The 15148-nt window shown below is 38.7% G+C and overlaps 1 protein-coding gene across 1 annotated transcript in view; it reads right to left on the bottom strand.

Annotated features, from left to right (window-relative positions):
* LOC139934320 (uncharacterized) overlaps nucleotides 1-14948 on the bottom strand; it is a 40748-nt gene extending 25800 nt beyond the window's left edge. Inside the window, exons 1-13 of the mRNA XM_071928485.1 lie at nucleotides 14676-14948; nucleotides 11962-12028; nucleotides 10532-10657; nucleotides 7989-8129; nucleotides 7010-7153; nucleotides 6701-6817; nucleotides 5216-5326; nucleotides 4658-4789; nucleotides 3217-3342; nucleotides 2285-2407; nucleotides 1240-1368; nucleotides 707-832; nucleotides 53-172 (exon numbers count right to left, since the gene is read on the bottom strand). Coding sequence (XP_071784586.1) covers nucleotides 53-172; nucleotides 707-832; nucleotides 1240-1368; nucleotides 2285-2407; nucleotides 3217-3342; nucleotides 4658-4789; nucleotides 5216-5326; nucleotides 6701-6817; nucleotides 7010-7153; nucleotides 7989-8129; nucleotides 10532-10657; nucleotides 11962-12022 — 1456 coding nt within the window. The 5' untranslated portion in view covers nucleotides 12023-12028; nucleotides 14676-14948. The remainder of the gene's footprint in view (nucleotides 1-52; nucleotides 173-706; nucleotides 833-1239; nucleotides 1369-2284; nucleotides 2408-3216; nucleotides 3343-4657; nucleotides 4790-5215; nucleotides 5327-6700; nucleotides 6818-7009; nucleotides 7154-7988; nucleotides 8130-10531; nucleotides 10658-11961; nucleotides 12029-14675) is intronic.
* Nucleotides 14949-15148: the final 200 nt, after the last annotated feature.

The raw sequence follows: 15148 nt of genomic DNA, 5'->3' as shown, positions 1-15148 counted from the left end.
TGTGATTTCAGATGTTCAGGCTCAGCTAGCTTTAAAACCAAATTGTACCTACCTACAACCTCACATCTTCGTCCAGTGTATCCCTCAAGACAAAGGCACTGGTAGTTACCGTCTCCAGCGTTGCTGCAGAATGCTCCGTTCATGCAGGGGTTACTGGAACAAGCCAGAGGTACTGGACATGGGGGGGGGGGGAGGGGGTAGGTGATAACAAATTTTCATTTTAAAAAAGATGGAAACAGAGAAATTACAATGATAAGTGGTAAGTATATTACAAATAATAATTTGCTAATACAGTGTGGGAAAAAACTGATTTGATCTGTCGACCCAAATCAACTGTCACCAAGTGGCATGTTGCCACCTACTCCTGGTGCTGAAACAGGGTTACCCCCTTCACAGTTCAGGAAAGATGTAGGCATTGGTATCATCCACTAGGAGCCTGGCTGGCAGAGCAAAATGCTCCACCTTTCCAAATTTTGACCATGCAAGTATGGGTGCCCTGCTTATAAGTGCACAAGTCTCATGACTGGGTACTGAATCCCACACTCAGCTGCTGACAACACCAGAGCTTGGGTCCAGTGAGCTAGAGAGAGAGCCACTGTAAGAAGAACTGACTCAAAAAAACCAATGTATGCACATGGCGTCACCGCAAACCCTCACTTGATTTGTGCTCCCACCGTGCAAACTTTCAAATCCAGCTAATAGTCACCTTGTTGTTCACACTGTGTACCAGTGTGGGTGGTCGGGCAGGCACAGCTAAAACCACCGGGGGCAAAGGGAGACGGGATGCACGTTCCGTTATTCAGGCACGCTCCAACCACACATGCCCCTACACCTGTTGAAAAAGGGCCAAGGGGCACTTGGTTAGAAGTATAGTACAAAACATTGAGAGGATCATTTCACTACGAAGTAATGTGGTTATGGAAAAAGCACTTTTTATCCCCAAAAAATTTAATCTGAAAAAGTAACACTATCAGATTGTGTATTCCAAATGCAGAGTATTTTTTTGCATGATATAACCGCTCCAGATTTTCGGAAATATAAAAAAAAACGCAACCAACTTTTGAAATGAAGGTTAATTTTAAGGTATACATCTATATCAGTTCAAACAAGCATACAATCCCTTCAAGAATATTTAATCATGTAAACCTCAAGGAGTTTTTTTCATTTACAGCGACTTATTTTTCATCTTTCCTAAGATTAACCAAGACAAGTGAGAAATATAATGTGGAAGAGACTTACCAGTGTCGATTATTTCACAACGAACTCCGACGTATCCATTGGGACACTGACACAGTATCATATCAGCGGATGGATCAGATGGTTTAGTACAAACTCCACCGTTCAGACATGGATTGCTGGCACAAGGATCTAAATAGCCCACAAGAAAGGAAAAATTATAACACTGACGATGACTAGAGGACGCTAGTCGAAACGTCGAAACCGATTGAAGAACTGACTCCATGGTAGTGCAGTTAATTTTGATCATATAAGCTAAAGTGGTAGTCCCAGCCAATTTTCTATACCTTCCGCCCGGGTAGTAGTTAAAAAGCAGGACAATTCTTTTCAGAACTGAGAAGTCTCCCGAACATCCGATAAATCTACTCCGCAGTATGAGAAATAAAGAAATACAGTTCTCTGAAGAATAAACTCTACCTGGCAAGTAGATACACACATGGTGTTGACCACAAACCAAATATATACTGCTACCTCTCACCATGCAATGCCTCAAATCCAGTAAACATTACACTGATCATAAGCAGCTAAAAGCTCTGGAAGGGCACTGTAAACTTAACAAAGGAATGATCGATTGATTGATTGATTGATTGATTGATTGATTGATTGATTGATTGATTGATTGATTGATTAATTGATTGATTGTTACTTATAATAAAATGGAGGCATAATACTTGAAGGACTAAACAGACAATTGCCTCAATGCCACTGGTCACTTGCCAATTTCAACAACAAAAATACTTTCAAAAATAAACTTTGGGAAAAATTAAAGATTTCAAAACAAAAATGAGAAAGTAATAGCTTTTTGGGGGTTTTGTTTTAACAGGTCAGCTAGTTCACATTTGGGAATGAGTTTTATGTTTCAATTTGTGAGTGTGAAGCTTTGCCAAGCGCATGGCTTAATGCCGTACAAGGGCTTGCAGTATAAAAGGTAGACAAATATTCCCATGGAGCTATTAAGAAATACATTCTTATGGAACTAAAAAGAGAAAGTTTGATTCCTAAACTGATAAGTCTGAGAAGATGATACAACAAAAAACAAGTAGCTTACTTGAAGTTTCACAGAGGTTACCCTCGAAGCCATGTCGGCAAGAACACACAAAGGCTCTGCTGTTCTGACTGGAGGTGTAGCAGGTCCCACCACTCAGGCAAGGATTGCTCGAAGTGCAAATATCTGAAGATGGAATCAACATTTTGCAAAATTGTTTTACTTTAAAAGGAGGGTAATAACTCAAAACTTTAAGGCACTGGACACTATTGGTAAGTACCCAAAATAATGGTTAGCATAAACACTTACTTGGTAACGAGCAACGGTGAGCTGTTTTTAGTATAAAATATGTCAGAAAAAAACCTTTCTGACCCTAACCCTGCCCCCTCCTCTCTCTCCCTAACCATTGCTTCTTCCTTCGGGAGGGACGTTAAGCCGTTGGTCCCATGTGTTGCCCAACGAGCAACGGTGAGCTGTTTTTAGTATAAAATATGTCAGAAAAAAACCTTTCTGACCCTAACCCTGCCCCCTCCTCTCTCTCCCTAACCATTGCTTCTTCCTTCGGGTGGGACGTTAAGCCGTTGGTCCCATGTGTTATGTAACGCATGTAAAAGAAACCAGTGCACTTATCGAAAAAGAGAAGGGGGTTCACCCTGGTGTTCCTGGTTGTGGCTGCTGAATGTGCCGTAGCACCTTGTACACGTCTGTTACACTAATATACATCATGTGTGTTGTGTTCCATTGAGCTCTGACGAAAGACTCTACAAGGGTCAAACGTCAGGCCGTTAACAAATGTTTGCATTTTTACCATAGGTCCTTGAGGTTAATAAGCAGTTTGCAACAACCACAGGTAATTCTATTTTCTCAAGTTTTGTGTACAGCAGATAGTTCGGCTATATATTAAAAAAGAAATCTGTAAATGCAGCTCCTTGAAGTATGGCTGTAGTGTAATCAAACATTGCCAGAGGGTAAAGTCTTATAAAATCCTTCCTCACCGTGAACATGTTCACATCTAGGGCCGTAAAACTCTTCAGTACATAAACACTCTGTGTTGGTAGCTTCATCCGCGGCTTGCACACACAAGCCACCATTTTGGCATTCCACGTTGAAGCAACTGTTCACTGTGAATGAAAAGAAACCGAAAACAAAGACATGAGTAACTATTCCTTCATAGGACATTTCATCTTTGCTTTGTCTCGTACACCTCGACAGGTCTTGAAATTCAAACTGACCAACAGGCCCATGGCATCAGGGGCCGATTCACAAAGAGCCAAGATTGATCTTAACTGCAAACAAATCGTAGTTGTTTAGTCAAGTGTGATGTCACATTACAAATCACTATGGTGATACTGACACCTTGTCTGGATTTTATTCACGATGGATTTTATTGCTTTGTCAAATCAAGCCCAGGTCAGTAAACTCACAACTGGTGTTTTTGTTCAGATGTTGACTTTTGGTCTCGTAAAAATATCTTTTATTTCTGACGAGTATTTATGAATACTTCTTTCCCTTCTGCAACTTGTGCCCTTAAAGTAAGGCGCTTAATCATAGACACACAAAGTTTGGAGGTTAGTGCATTCTATTCTACCAGCTGGGCTCCTAGTGGACGATACACCCATACCAAGAGGGGTAACCCTGTTGCAGCCCCTGGGGTAGGTGGCAACGTGGACCTGGTGGCAGTTGATTGGGTTGATACCCCAACTCACCTTCATGGGATCATCCAGCCTTGTGATGTTAGGTGATCTCTCATAAAATAATAGTGTTAATTAAAGGGTCTATGTACTTTTTGTAGGACAAACCAAACACAATGTCCACAGATTTACACTAAACTTACACAGTTTGAAGATAATGATAGTAGAAAGCGTCCCTGAAAACATTACTTGTTGAGGTGCTGTAGTTTTTGAGAAATGTCATGAAAATAATTTTCTTCTGAGTGATCATGAGACCAAAATTATTTCAGCATGTAAAAACGTATTTTCATGACATTGTTTGACTCATTTCTCAAAAACTAAAGCACCTCAACAACGCTTTCTACTGTCATTATCTTCAAACGGTGTAAGTTTAGCGTAAATCTGTGGACATTATGTTTTGTGTTACAAAAAGTACCCAAATCCTTTAAAGAAAATGCGGTAACACCATGTGTGTATCTACTTGCAAGGTAGAGTTTGTTCTTTAAAGAACCGTCTTTCTTTATTCACTACCGCAGAGTAGATTTATCAGATTTTCAGGAGACTTTGCAGTTCTAAGAGAACTGTCCTGCTTTTAAACTACTACCCACGCAGAAGGTATAGAAAATTGGATGGGCCTACTACTTTAGCTTATAGGATCTTAACTAACTGCACTACCATGGAGTTAGTTCTTGAAATGGTCTCAATGTTTTGACTAGCTTGCTCTACTGAAGCACTGGGAAGGACAAAGACCGACATGTGTACTAACAATCAATGTGCTGTTCACACTGAGAGCCAATGAACCCAGGGGCACAGCTGCAGATAGACCTATCTGCAGAAGAGCTGAGATAACAAGTTGCCCCATTCAGGCAAGAGTCCTTGGGGCAGCCCTGAGTATGGACTAAACATAAGGGGGACAGTCATTATAAACTTAATCGTTTTTATATTATAACAAGTTCTTCTAAAGTGCATTTTAACAGGAGCGTGTCAATGTGCTTTACAAAAGTGCCCGGGTCATTGGTCTTTCTCTGTAAAAAATATACGTAGGATTGTACATCTTGGGAAAAAATGTGTATTTGCAAAGTTACAAAAATCTGCAAGAGAAATGCTAGATTGCGAGGTCAGAAGGGAAGGCAAAATTATCTCAAAACCGTAACAAATAATGTTTTCCAAACATTTATCAATCACATTCAAAATAGCAAAACAGGTGAAGCTTATAATTTGTAGACCTGTTGAACTATATGAACTTGTGAAATGGTAGCATTTTGTTTAATGTTACGAAAACCAAAATGAAAAACATATTTTGTGGTTGGGGTGGGGTACTTACTGTAATTTTCACAGATTTCTCCAGTAAAGTCATTTGTGCAGGAACAGACGAATCCTGCCTGTCCCGTATAACATGTGCCATCATTCATACATGGGTTATCACTACATGACACTGCAACAAAATGTATACAATAAAGTTTTTGAGTACAAGTTTGTCATCTTGTGTTTAAACATTAAATTTCAACAACCTGAAGACGAGCAGAGCATACTGTTTGAAACGCCGAGACCAAATCAGTTCTTTTCAGAGCCACCACATATTCAAAAAGAGATTTACATGGTTGTACCCGCAAGTTTACTATTAATATAATTTATGTTATATATATTTATAGTTACTCTTATTCTCCACACCATGCAAAGCTTCAAACACCATTCAACAGCCTGGTTTAAAGCCAATACACTTTCGAAAAATAGTAGTGTCCAAGTCCCACACTTCGTGTATCACAACTTATTTATAAAATAACAAACCTGTGAAAATTTAGGCTCAACCGGTCATCGGAGTCGGGAGAAAATAATGGAAAAACCCACTCTTGTTTCTGCGCGTTTCGCCGTGTCATGACATGTGTTTAAAATAAATCTGAAATTCTCGCTGTTGAGAATTGGTATTGTTTTAATGTTTTCTTAAAAAGTAAAGCATTTCATGGAACAATATTTCAAGAGAAGTCTTCCACTATTACCTTCGGTAAACCCTGTAAATTATTTGTAAATCTGTTAACTTTTTTTTTTTTTCTGTACCGAAAGTGTATAATGGCTTTAAAAATTTATGGCAACGACAATTCTGATTTACAAATATGTTGGATTTGAAACTTTGCATGGTGGGAGTATAAACAGGTGAGGTTTAGGGTGATGTTATAATAACCAGTCGTTGAAGTATTTCCTTACTGAACTGGAGTGCGTTTTGACGACCCCAACCAAAGCCCAACCAACTCAACAAGTTGGTTACCGGTTGGTCTGAACAGCATCGTCACCGTGCTCAACCGAACACGTGAAAACGCTTAACCAATAACCAATGTTTAAGGTTGGGGTCGCCAAAAACGCACTCTTGAACTAACTTTATTTATTAGTATGTGACTGAGCTCAACAGCAGCCATCTTGTAAACAACAATAACACTAAACAATAACAACCAAGAGAGGGCAGTATACAGAATAGAGACTTTGCAAGTTACGTTACTAGAGGTGACGTCATGTGTAAGTAGTGGTGGTGCTGAGAAATTTATCAATGTTTTTTATCAGTATGCTCTGATTGACTTAAGGAGGATGTTGGCCAAAGTAACTAACTGGTAGTTAGGCTTAGCGGGAAGGGGAAAGGCTTGAGGACCCGTGTAGGCTGGAGCTGGGACTATTACTGGGAGTGGGTGCTCCCAGAGCCAAATCAGTTGTTGACAAGCACCAGGAAGGAGAGTAGGGAACCTAGAGGAGATAACCAGAGTCCAAGGAGTAGGGGTGAAATGTACTTTGAAATCTTTACCAACATATTCTCAAAACTTACCCAAAGTCTGACACAGCTGTCCAGTGAACCGCGATGGACAAATACAAACAAAAGATGACTGGCCGGTGAAGCACGTCCCACCATTTGTACAGGGGCTCGAGAAACAAAAATCTGAAACTTTTCAACAAGAGACAAAAAAGGTTCCAACAAAAGCTCAAGAGTTGCGATTATCACAATTTTACAGGCTACAGCGAGGAAAATCTCGTCCTAAGGTTCAATGCCTAAGCCCTGTCGTAGCTCCAACACTGTTTGCCAACATTGTGGACGCAAATTAAAAGCAAAAGCAAATAATAAAAACAACTTTTTTACCAGTGGATGGAGTCACTGTATTTGGTGGGGCAGGGGTTTCACAGCGTGTTCCGATGAAACTGGTCGGGCAAGAACAGAAAAATGAACCCCTCGGACCGGTGTAACATAAGCCACCATTGGAGCACGTGCTTGCAGTACAGGAAGCTAAATGAAATAAAAGATCAAACACAAAACACAGTTCAGTAAAACAGTCAGTCCATTCACAAGAGAACTCAACTCGACGTCTCAAAGAATTTCACTCAAAAACTCAAGTATAAAAAATAAATCCCTACAAATTATGTGGTTGACTTTTGTCAATGTTTGCATAATCAATTTGTAAATGACCAAGAGGATTTCAAATAAAAATATTCCTCTGGGTAATTGTTATAAAAGCAAGCTTTTTAGTAATCATAAAATGACTTTGTGGTAGTATATGCTGTCTTGGGAGTTTGATTCCCATAATTAACTTTAAATGTGTATTCCTTTTCTTTTTTTAAAACACCCACCTGATATTTCCATTCCATAAACTTAAATTGACAAACCATGAGCAGACATGGCGTGCTTTGGTCACCCAAGCTCTGGTGTTGTAAGCAGCCGAGTGTGAGTTTGAATCCCGGTCATGACACTTATGCCCATGAGCAAGGCACCTAACCATAATAACTTTGTAAAACAAAGTTGGGAAGGTTGTGCATCTAACTCCGCCAGCCAGGCTCCTGGTAAATATTACTCATGCCTATCATTATGGACTGTGAAGGGGTAACCCTGTACAGCTCCAGAAGTAGGTAGCAAAATGCCCCTGCTGGCAGTTGGTCTGGGGTCGATAGCCCACACCTAGAAGTGGCTGTCAGCCTTGTGATATTAGGCAAACTTTCATTAAAAAAATGTGTGTAACAACAGTGCTAGGAGTCACTATAACCAACTCTTATAGAAATTCCTAAATAACAGACCTTCAAAAGAAAGGAACAAATGAAAAGAAAGACAAACATTTTTCTAAACTTACGAGAGCCAGAATCATATTGTGAGGATCGTTCACACCGTGTTCCATCGAAATCAGGCGGGCAAGAGCAGTAATAAGCCCCCAGTGGTCCTGTGAAACACGTCGCTCCATTGGCACAGGGGTTTGGATAGCATGGAACTAGCACTAAACAGAGGGGGGAAACCAATGAAAAGGCAGAATATTTGTAAGGGGTGTCATAGTATAGTATAGTATAGTATAGTATAGTATAGTTGATATGCTAAGATATTCTTGAGTTATTGCTCAGACAATGATTTCAAGGGCATACACACACCCACGCACACATCTGTGTTGCAGTCACTGTGTGACTGGACATTCCTATAGATGTATTATAATCATATTCTTTAATACTGAGAATAAGTTGCGTAGACTTTGTAAGTCCACAAAGTGTTTCAGTTCCCTAGATTATGTGGACTTACTTTGGTCTCAGGTCCACATTTCGCATTTCATGTAGCATTAAAGGCAGTAGACACTTGGTAATTACTCAAAATAATTATTAGCATAAAAACCTACTTGGTTACGCGTAATGGGGAGAGGTTGGTAGTATAAAACATTGTGAGAAACGGCTCCCTCTGAAGTAAACTTCAGGTAGTTTTCAAGAAAGAAGTAATTTTTACAAGTTGTATTTCAAGACCTCAAGTCAGGAGAAAATAACGGGAAAACCCACCCTTGTTTCCGCACGTTTCGCCGTGTCATGACATGGGTTTAAAATAAATCCGTAATTCTCGACAACGAGAATTGATAAATGTTTTAATGATTTCTCGAAAAGTAAAGCACTTCATGGAATAATATTTCAAGAAATGTCTTTCACCATTACCTTCTGTAAACCCTGTAAGTTATTTGTAAATCTGTGAACTTTTATTTTGTTCTGTGCTGAAAGTGGAATGGCTTTAAACATCGATAGGAAATTTGCATTCCTGAGTAATTAATATTACCTAGACCATGTTGGATTCCCCCGTTCCTCCCAGGACTAGCCTGTTTTGAAACTCCTTGAATATTAGGCCTAATCTTGTTATAAAATGATAAAGGATGGAAGGTTCTCTTTAAACAATTGAGCAAAACACTTTTTATTTATTTTCTTCTACACATGATTTTTAAAGGCACGTGACACTTTTGAAGGCGTTGGTCATTGTCAAAGACCAGTATTCTCACTTGTTGTATCCCAACATGCATAAAATAACAAAACTGTGAAAATGAAGGCTCAATTGGTCATTGGAAGTTGCAGGAGAATAATGGAAGAAAAACACCCTTATTGCTCAAATTGTTTGCTTTCAGCTGCATAATAAAAGGCTTCAGGCCCGAAGTCTTTTAATATTCTGAGTGAGAAATTTTTCAACAACTACGTTACTTCAGTCAGGGAGCCGTTTCTCACAATGCCAGTGCCTTAAAGTGTAAGCAATCGAAACGGTGGTCAATATGGGCCAACTACCAAGGATATTTGACTCAGTCTCTTGTCCCGGTGAAAGACTTAGACTTCAAGAAGGATTTCAATGAATTGTTGAGTTTGCCAAGTTTGTTTTTAATACCCACTATAGGTCACGTGACGCACAGAGCACAATCAGTCTTTTCTGTAATGTTTCTTTATAAAGTTTAATAGTTAAAAGTATACCATGCTGTCTTGCACACTTGGATTTCAACCTTGCACACTTGGATTAACCTTGGATCAACCTTGCACACTTGGATTTCACACATAAGGGAGTTGTCGAGCCACAAGCTTCATGAAAGACGTGACCTTTCACAAGTTCCTTATTGTTGAACACAATACTCAAAGACTCTAAATCTTTGGCAATGTTTTGGGACCTACTGACTACTGAATGAGTTTCCTCATTATTTGGGGCCTACTGACTACTGTTTATTGTAAGCAGTTGAGGTCATCATACCAATTAAAAAATGGTTTTGGCGGTACAGCGTGTGCAATGCTAATTAGTGTACAACTCAAATTCAATCAACTACTTTTTTCTTCTTCGCCTTGCGACCTAAAAGGGAAAGGAAAATCAGTAATTGAGGGACACACGATAAACCTTATTGAATATACCGTATTTAATTTAAAATGATTGATACAAAGGTGTGATCTTTTCTTTCTGTGGATGGGGTCTTTTTCACATTCTTATTTGATGCTTGTGGAACTGATAATTTCCCTAACAATTTTGTGGTCTTTTTCTGCACAGGGCCCACTCTTTTTCTTCATAGAGCTGCTAAGCACAAAAATTTGGTTAGCATGATTCCATGAAATTTCTTCCTTGATATTGATAAAAACATGTTTACCAACCAAATTTCCATCTGATTTTCAGGATAAGCAAACAACAAGCACTATGCAACAAATGGAAATCCTGGCAATCCTGTTTTCATCGGGGAAGAAATTTAAAGCTTAGCAATTTTTTGTGCTTAGAAGCTCTATGAAATCGGGGCCAGATCTATTATTATTGCAGCACAGTGCTTGCCATCTTGGCTTGCTAAAAATGACATCGCGGCAAATTAATGCATTCTACTTTCTAGCCCGAGTTCTTCTTGTCTTCGTCTTTACTCACTGTCATCTTCAAATGTTTCACAATGATCTCCGGAGTATTTGCTTGGACAAATACAAATGTAGGAACTGGCTCCTGTGTAACAAGTTCCTCCATTAAGGCATGGATCTGGTGAACAGTAAGCATCGGCTGTAACAAATGAGAAAAGTAAGCAAGAATTACACACACGCTCATTACTATTGTGTCAAACTTATGACACAAACATTTTGAGAAAGTCATTTTCTGGACAGACTCTAGGGGGCGCTTGTCACAAAAAACGGACCATACGGGTAAACTCTAAACAACTTTTACAAACGTGGATAACAAAACGAAGCAAAACAGATTAAAACTGGATAATAATGTTTTTCTCCTTGATACTTTTGTTTTTTAAACAGCGAAACGGTCACCAAAGAGACGCTCGTGGACGTCTGATAAAGTTCACACACTTGCTACGGGTGTCCAAACCTGAAGTTGTGCATTTTAAGTGATGCCCAGCTCGATGTAATAAGGAGAAACTTGAATAGTTTGGACCTTTTAGGTGTTATTTCTATTTATTAAAATTTCAATTTTTCGGACAATCCAATAATTACAAAAACAAGCCGAGGCCTTTTAGGGAAAGCTGTTATCAAGTGGCCCTCAACCTTGCTCATTAAAAGGGTAACAAAAACACTAATTGTAAACTATACATACACAGAAATCTAAAGTTGTTCTATTTTGCCATCTTTTGTTCAAATTTTCATTGTAAATTAGAACAAAAGATGGCAAGTAAAAGAATTAAAACACAAAAGATATAAGCACAAACCAAGGTGTTAAAACTAAGGCCCCTGGCCCTATTGTCAGAAAGCAGAAACACCAACCAGACAAGATGATGATTGGAGGGAGGGGGGGGGGGGGGGGGGGGGTAGTACGAAATGTTCAGCCGTTGGGTGTTCGCTGCAATCATAAAATACGTGAATACTACAATATGCTCGCTTACGCGCGTACATACAGTCATGTACATGTCCGCATAGTCATGTACATGTCCGCATAGTCATGTACATGTCCGCATAGTCATGTACATGTCCGCATAGTCATGTACATGTCCGCATAGTCATGTACATGTCCGCCGGACGGTTTTTGCATAGCCCCGGACACGATTGCATGTGCAGGGGAGTCCGGAGCGGACAGTGTTGCAAGGCGGACACAATTGCATCTGACACCGGCACGCATGCAGGATTACACATTCATGATCCAATATTTATAAGGTTTTCATTCTGTGTGCAAATAGTGTTAAAATTGTAAAAACGTTTCAACACTTTAGAACCCATGTAGACACAAGACCCTCTTAAACCAACCTTATTACCACCCCATACACACTATTCAGAAACCGCTTGTCAATGACCCTTTGAAACCTTTCTATTTTATCCCGAACATAATTGTTTATTGATTTGAATTTAATGGATCGCCGAACTTACCATTTGCTGCAAGTGCGATGACAGTGGCTAAAAGAACGCCTAAAATCCGAAGGTACGTCATTGTTGTCTGGATGTGGGAAAGAGAAAAATAAATGCTTTTAACAATTACAGGTTTAGTGTGTCAGCAATGGTTTGGGAAAAGGGTGTAGACAAAATGTTGTTGGTTGAGAATAAGGCATCTTGAATTTGCTTTCTTATGGAGCTACAGTAAGGCCTAACAAAAATGATAAAAGTTTTCTCTAAGTTCAACATGAATTTATTGAAAGATGCCCGTACAGACATGTACCCAATGGTGGCCTTTGTACCATTCATGATTTTAAAACTGATGTCACTTGTTCAACTAGTGGTTTAACCCCAACGAGGACTGGTTATTGATAATGTTACCGAGACGAAGTCGAGGCAAGTTATCAAGAACCAGGCCTCGGCGGGTTTGTTTAAACCACTAGTTGAAAACCGATTCAACACACTTTGATTCCCATTCATAAATACCTTTTCGGTCAAAAAAATATTAACAATGTTTACTGGTCATAAACAAAGTTTTATACACACCCACGTGACGCACTCTCCATCAACAGGAGTAGAGAAACTGTCTGATGTATTTATGAATGATATATTGACTTTTCCAAGTCTCTATTTTAATACTATTGATCTTCGGCCTCCCTCGTTAAGACGGCTTTTATGAGTCACGGGGTGTTTTCCAACTATTGTCATCTTAACACCCAGTAGTCAGATATTTTCTTAATCTGTGTCTAAACTTTCAAACTTAAAATTTCAGCTCATCTTAAATCAATCAATCAATCAATCGATCAATTAGAGGGATTTGATGTAGCGCCAAAATCAACCAAAGCTGTTCTCCCCAAAACAAAAGAGACCGAAATTTTGAATAAAACAAAACATTAGCAGTTGGCTATATATTCTGAATCTTAAGAATAAGTTCTTTCGGATCTGAAACAATGTTCAATATTCTGGCTTTGTTTGCTGCGATATGCCTACTAGACACCTATCATTTGGATTTTGAAGATACTTTGTCTTAGTATTTTATGATATTTAGGCAATGAAAAACATAATCTTTTAACGTAGGTTTCCCCTCGGCTATTTTTTAAATGAAATTTACTAGGTGACCAGTTGTAAGTGTTGCTGCTGTCTTTTAAGAAATTAAATGAATCTTTCGGTCTAATGAAATAGAATGATCTTATTTCGACTATGCTAAACTGGTAAAATTGAATTGCACCTTTTGACTGTAATAAAATGAAGATTTAACGGATTAATTTTCAAATTGAAAGAATCCTGCGTTAACATGAATGGGTTTTTGATAAACTGGCCGGGGAAACCTAGACATGTATATATAACAAAAATTATAATTGTAATTAGCTTTAGTATTGAATGTCTAAAAATTGAAATAGAATAAGGACTTGCACAAATCCAAATTGCGAAAAACAAAATCATGTGTGCCCAAATCTATAAAACGCATTAAGAGTTAATGGCCCCGACGTTTCGACCCTTGCCGAGTTGTTTTCGACTGCTTGAAACACGCGTCATGCCATTAACTTAAAATATATATATACATTCAAGTAATTATAAATTATTCTGTTTTTTCGTTTAATACAAAAACAATCATATTTCAACCCGAGCAGACAAATATAATAACAACAGTCAAAAAAGAGCCAGTTGTAACTTTTGCTTATTAGATCTACCGCTAGTTATTGTTAGCCTAGAAAACTGTTGACCATTGCTTTCACAATGGTCCCATGCTACTTACTGTATTATGTTGATCTTGTTTTAACGTATGTCAGTGATCGTTAATCTAGATGCATGTATCCATCGTTATTGCTCGGAGCTTACTCGATACTACAAAATGCATAATTTATGATATTCTAAATCTATGATGTGAGAACAAAAAGGCCGAAAACGGAACTACACGGGAAGTAGTGCCAGGTGTTTCAGAATTAAAGCTAACCCCACACATTGTGCAATAACACTCAGTTTAGGAATGAACAGAATTGATTCACAGAAGTACTACTGCAACACACAATGAGAGATAATTGGGATTTCTGTATAATTTCCGTTTGTTTCTTCGAAACAGCAAAACATATATATACTGAACATTGTGCTGAAATAAAGCAATATATTTCATATCATCTTTAGAAACGATGTAATATGCGTAGAAATCAAATGGTTCCTCTTAAAAAGCAAGATTGAGAACTTATCTTTAAAAAAAATGTTCTTTTGGTAATGATTGTTTGTTATTTTATCTTGTAACAATTGATTTTTTTTATTACAAAAAATCCAGAATATCTTTTTGGTCTATTGGGTCTTATCTATATCATATCATAACGAATCAAAAAGTGTTGGCAGGATACGGGAACCTGTCCAGCACGGTGTATACTTCATAGGCCATACTTTTCGGATGGGATTCGTACCCACGACATTCGACACGCTATAGCAGATATCTTACAACTGTGCCCGATAGCTGTAGAGGCTGTTCGAATTCTTAGTTTTTAGAAGCGGGTACCACATCAATATACGAAATTATGGAAAGTCAAGTCCAAGTCTTGTATTTATATGTATGCTTGTATTACTTCTTCGAATTAAAACTCAATCCATCTTCCAGTTAGAACAACCATTTTGAAATGCCGATAGCTTCTGTCGCACCACTATCTGTGAGCACTACAAAATCAAGTTCATAAAGAAAATGGGTAACAATGATCGCTTACCTGTGCACTGTTTCCAATAATATGGTTTCCTTTTCCTGTATCGTTCCAAATAGATGTAACTGACGTTCTTAATAAAGTTAGTTCTATCAGACCAGCTGATAACAAATGTTCCCGCAACTGGGAATATTCCAAATTGATTCTGTAACTCGTACTCCTTGAAGTTGCGTAAATACTTCGTCAGTCTAAAATGAAACACCCTATATGAGCACTCGATGAATCACTCGATGGTAAATCGAACAATAATGGAGAACGATCATACGTGCGCACACACAAACAAATGCATTGGTATGTACTTTTGCTTTCACGGGCCAGTGCCTCTTTGCGGCCTAACAAAGACGATTGTGTTTTGCATATCAGTGGGATAACTGTATACTTGGACGGACTGTGTGGGGGTAACAAAGGATGGTTCCCAAATATGGGTTATGGGTGACAGGCTGAATAAAGGGCCCCACCTGAACGGGGTGACGTCACTC

This window comes from Asterias amurensis, chromosome 1, assembly GCF_032118995.1.
Source record: "Asterias amurensis chromosome 1, ASM3211899v1".
Lineage (NCBI taxonomy): Eukaryota > Metazoa > Echinodermata > Asteroidea > Forcipulatida > Asteriidae > Asterias > Asterias amurensis.
The sequence above is the reverse complement of the archived record's forward strand: the minus strand, read 5'-3'. Positions and strand labels throughout refer to the sequence as shown.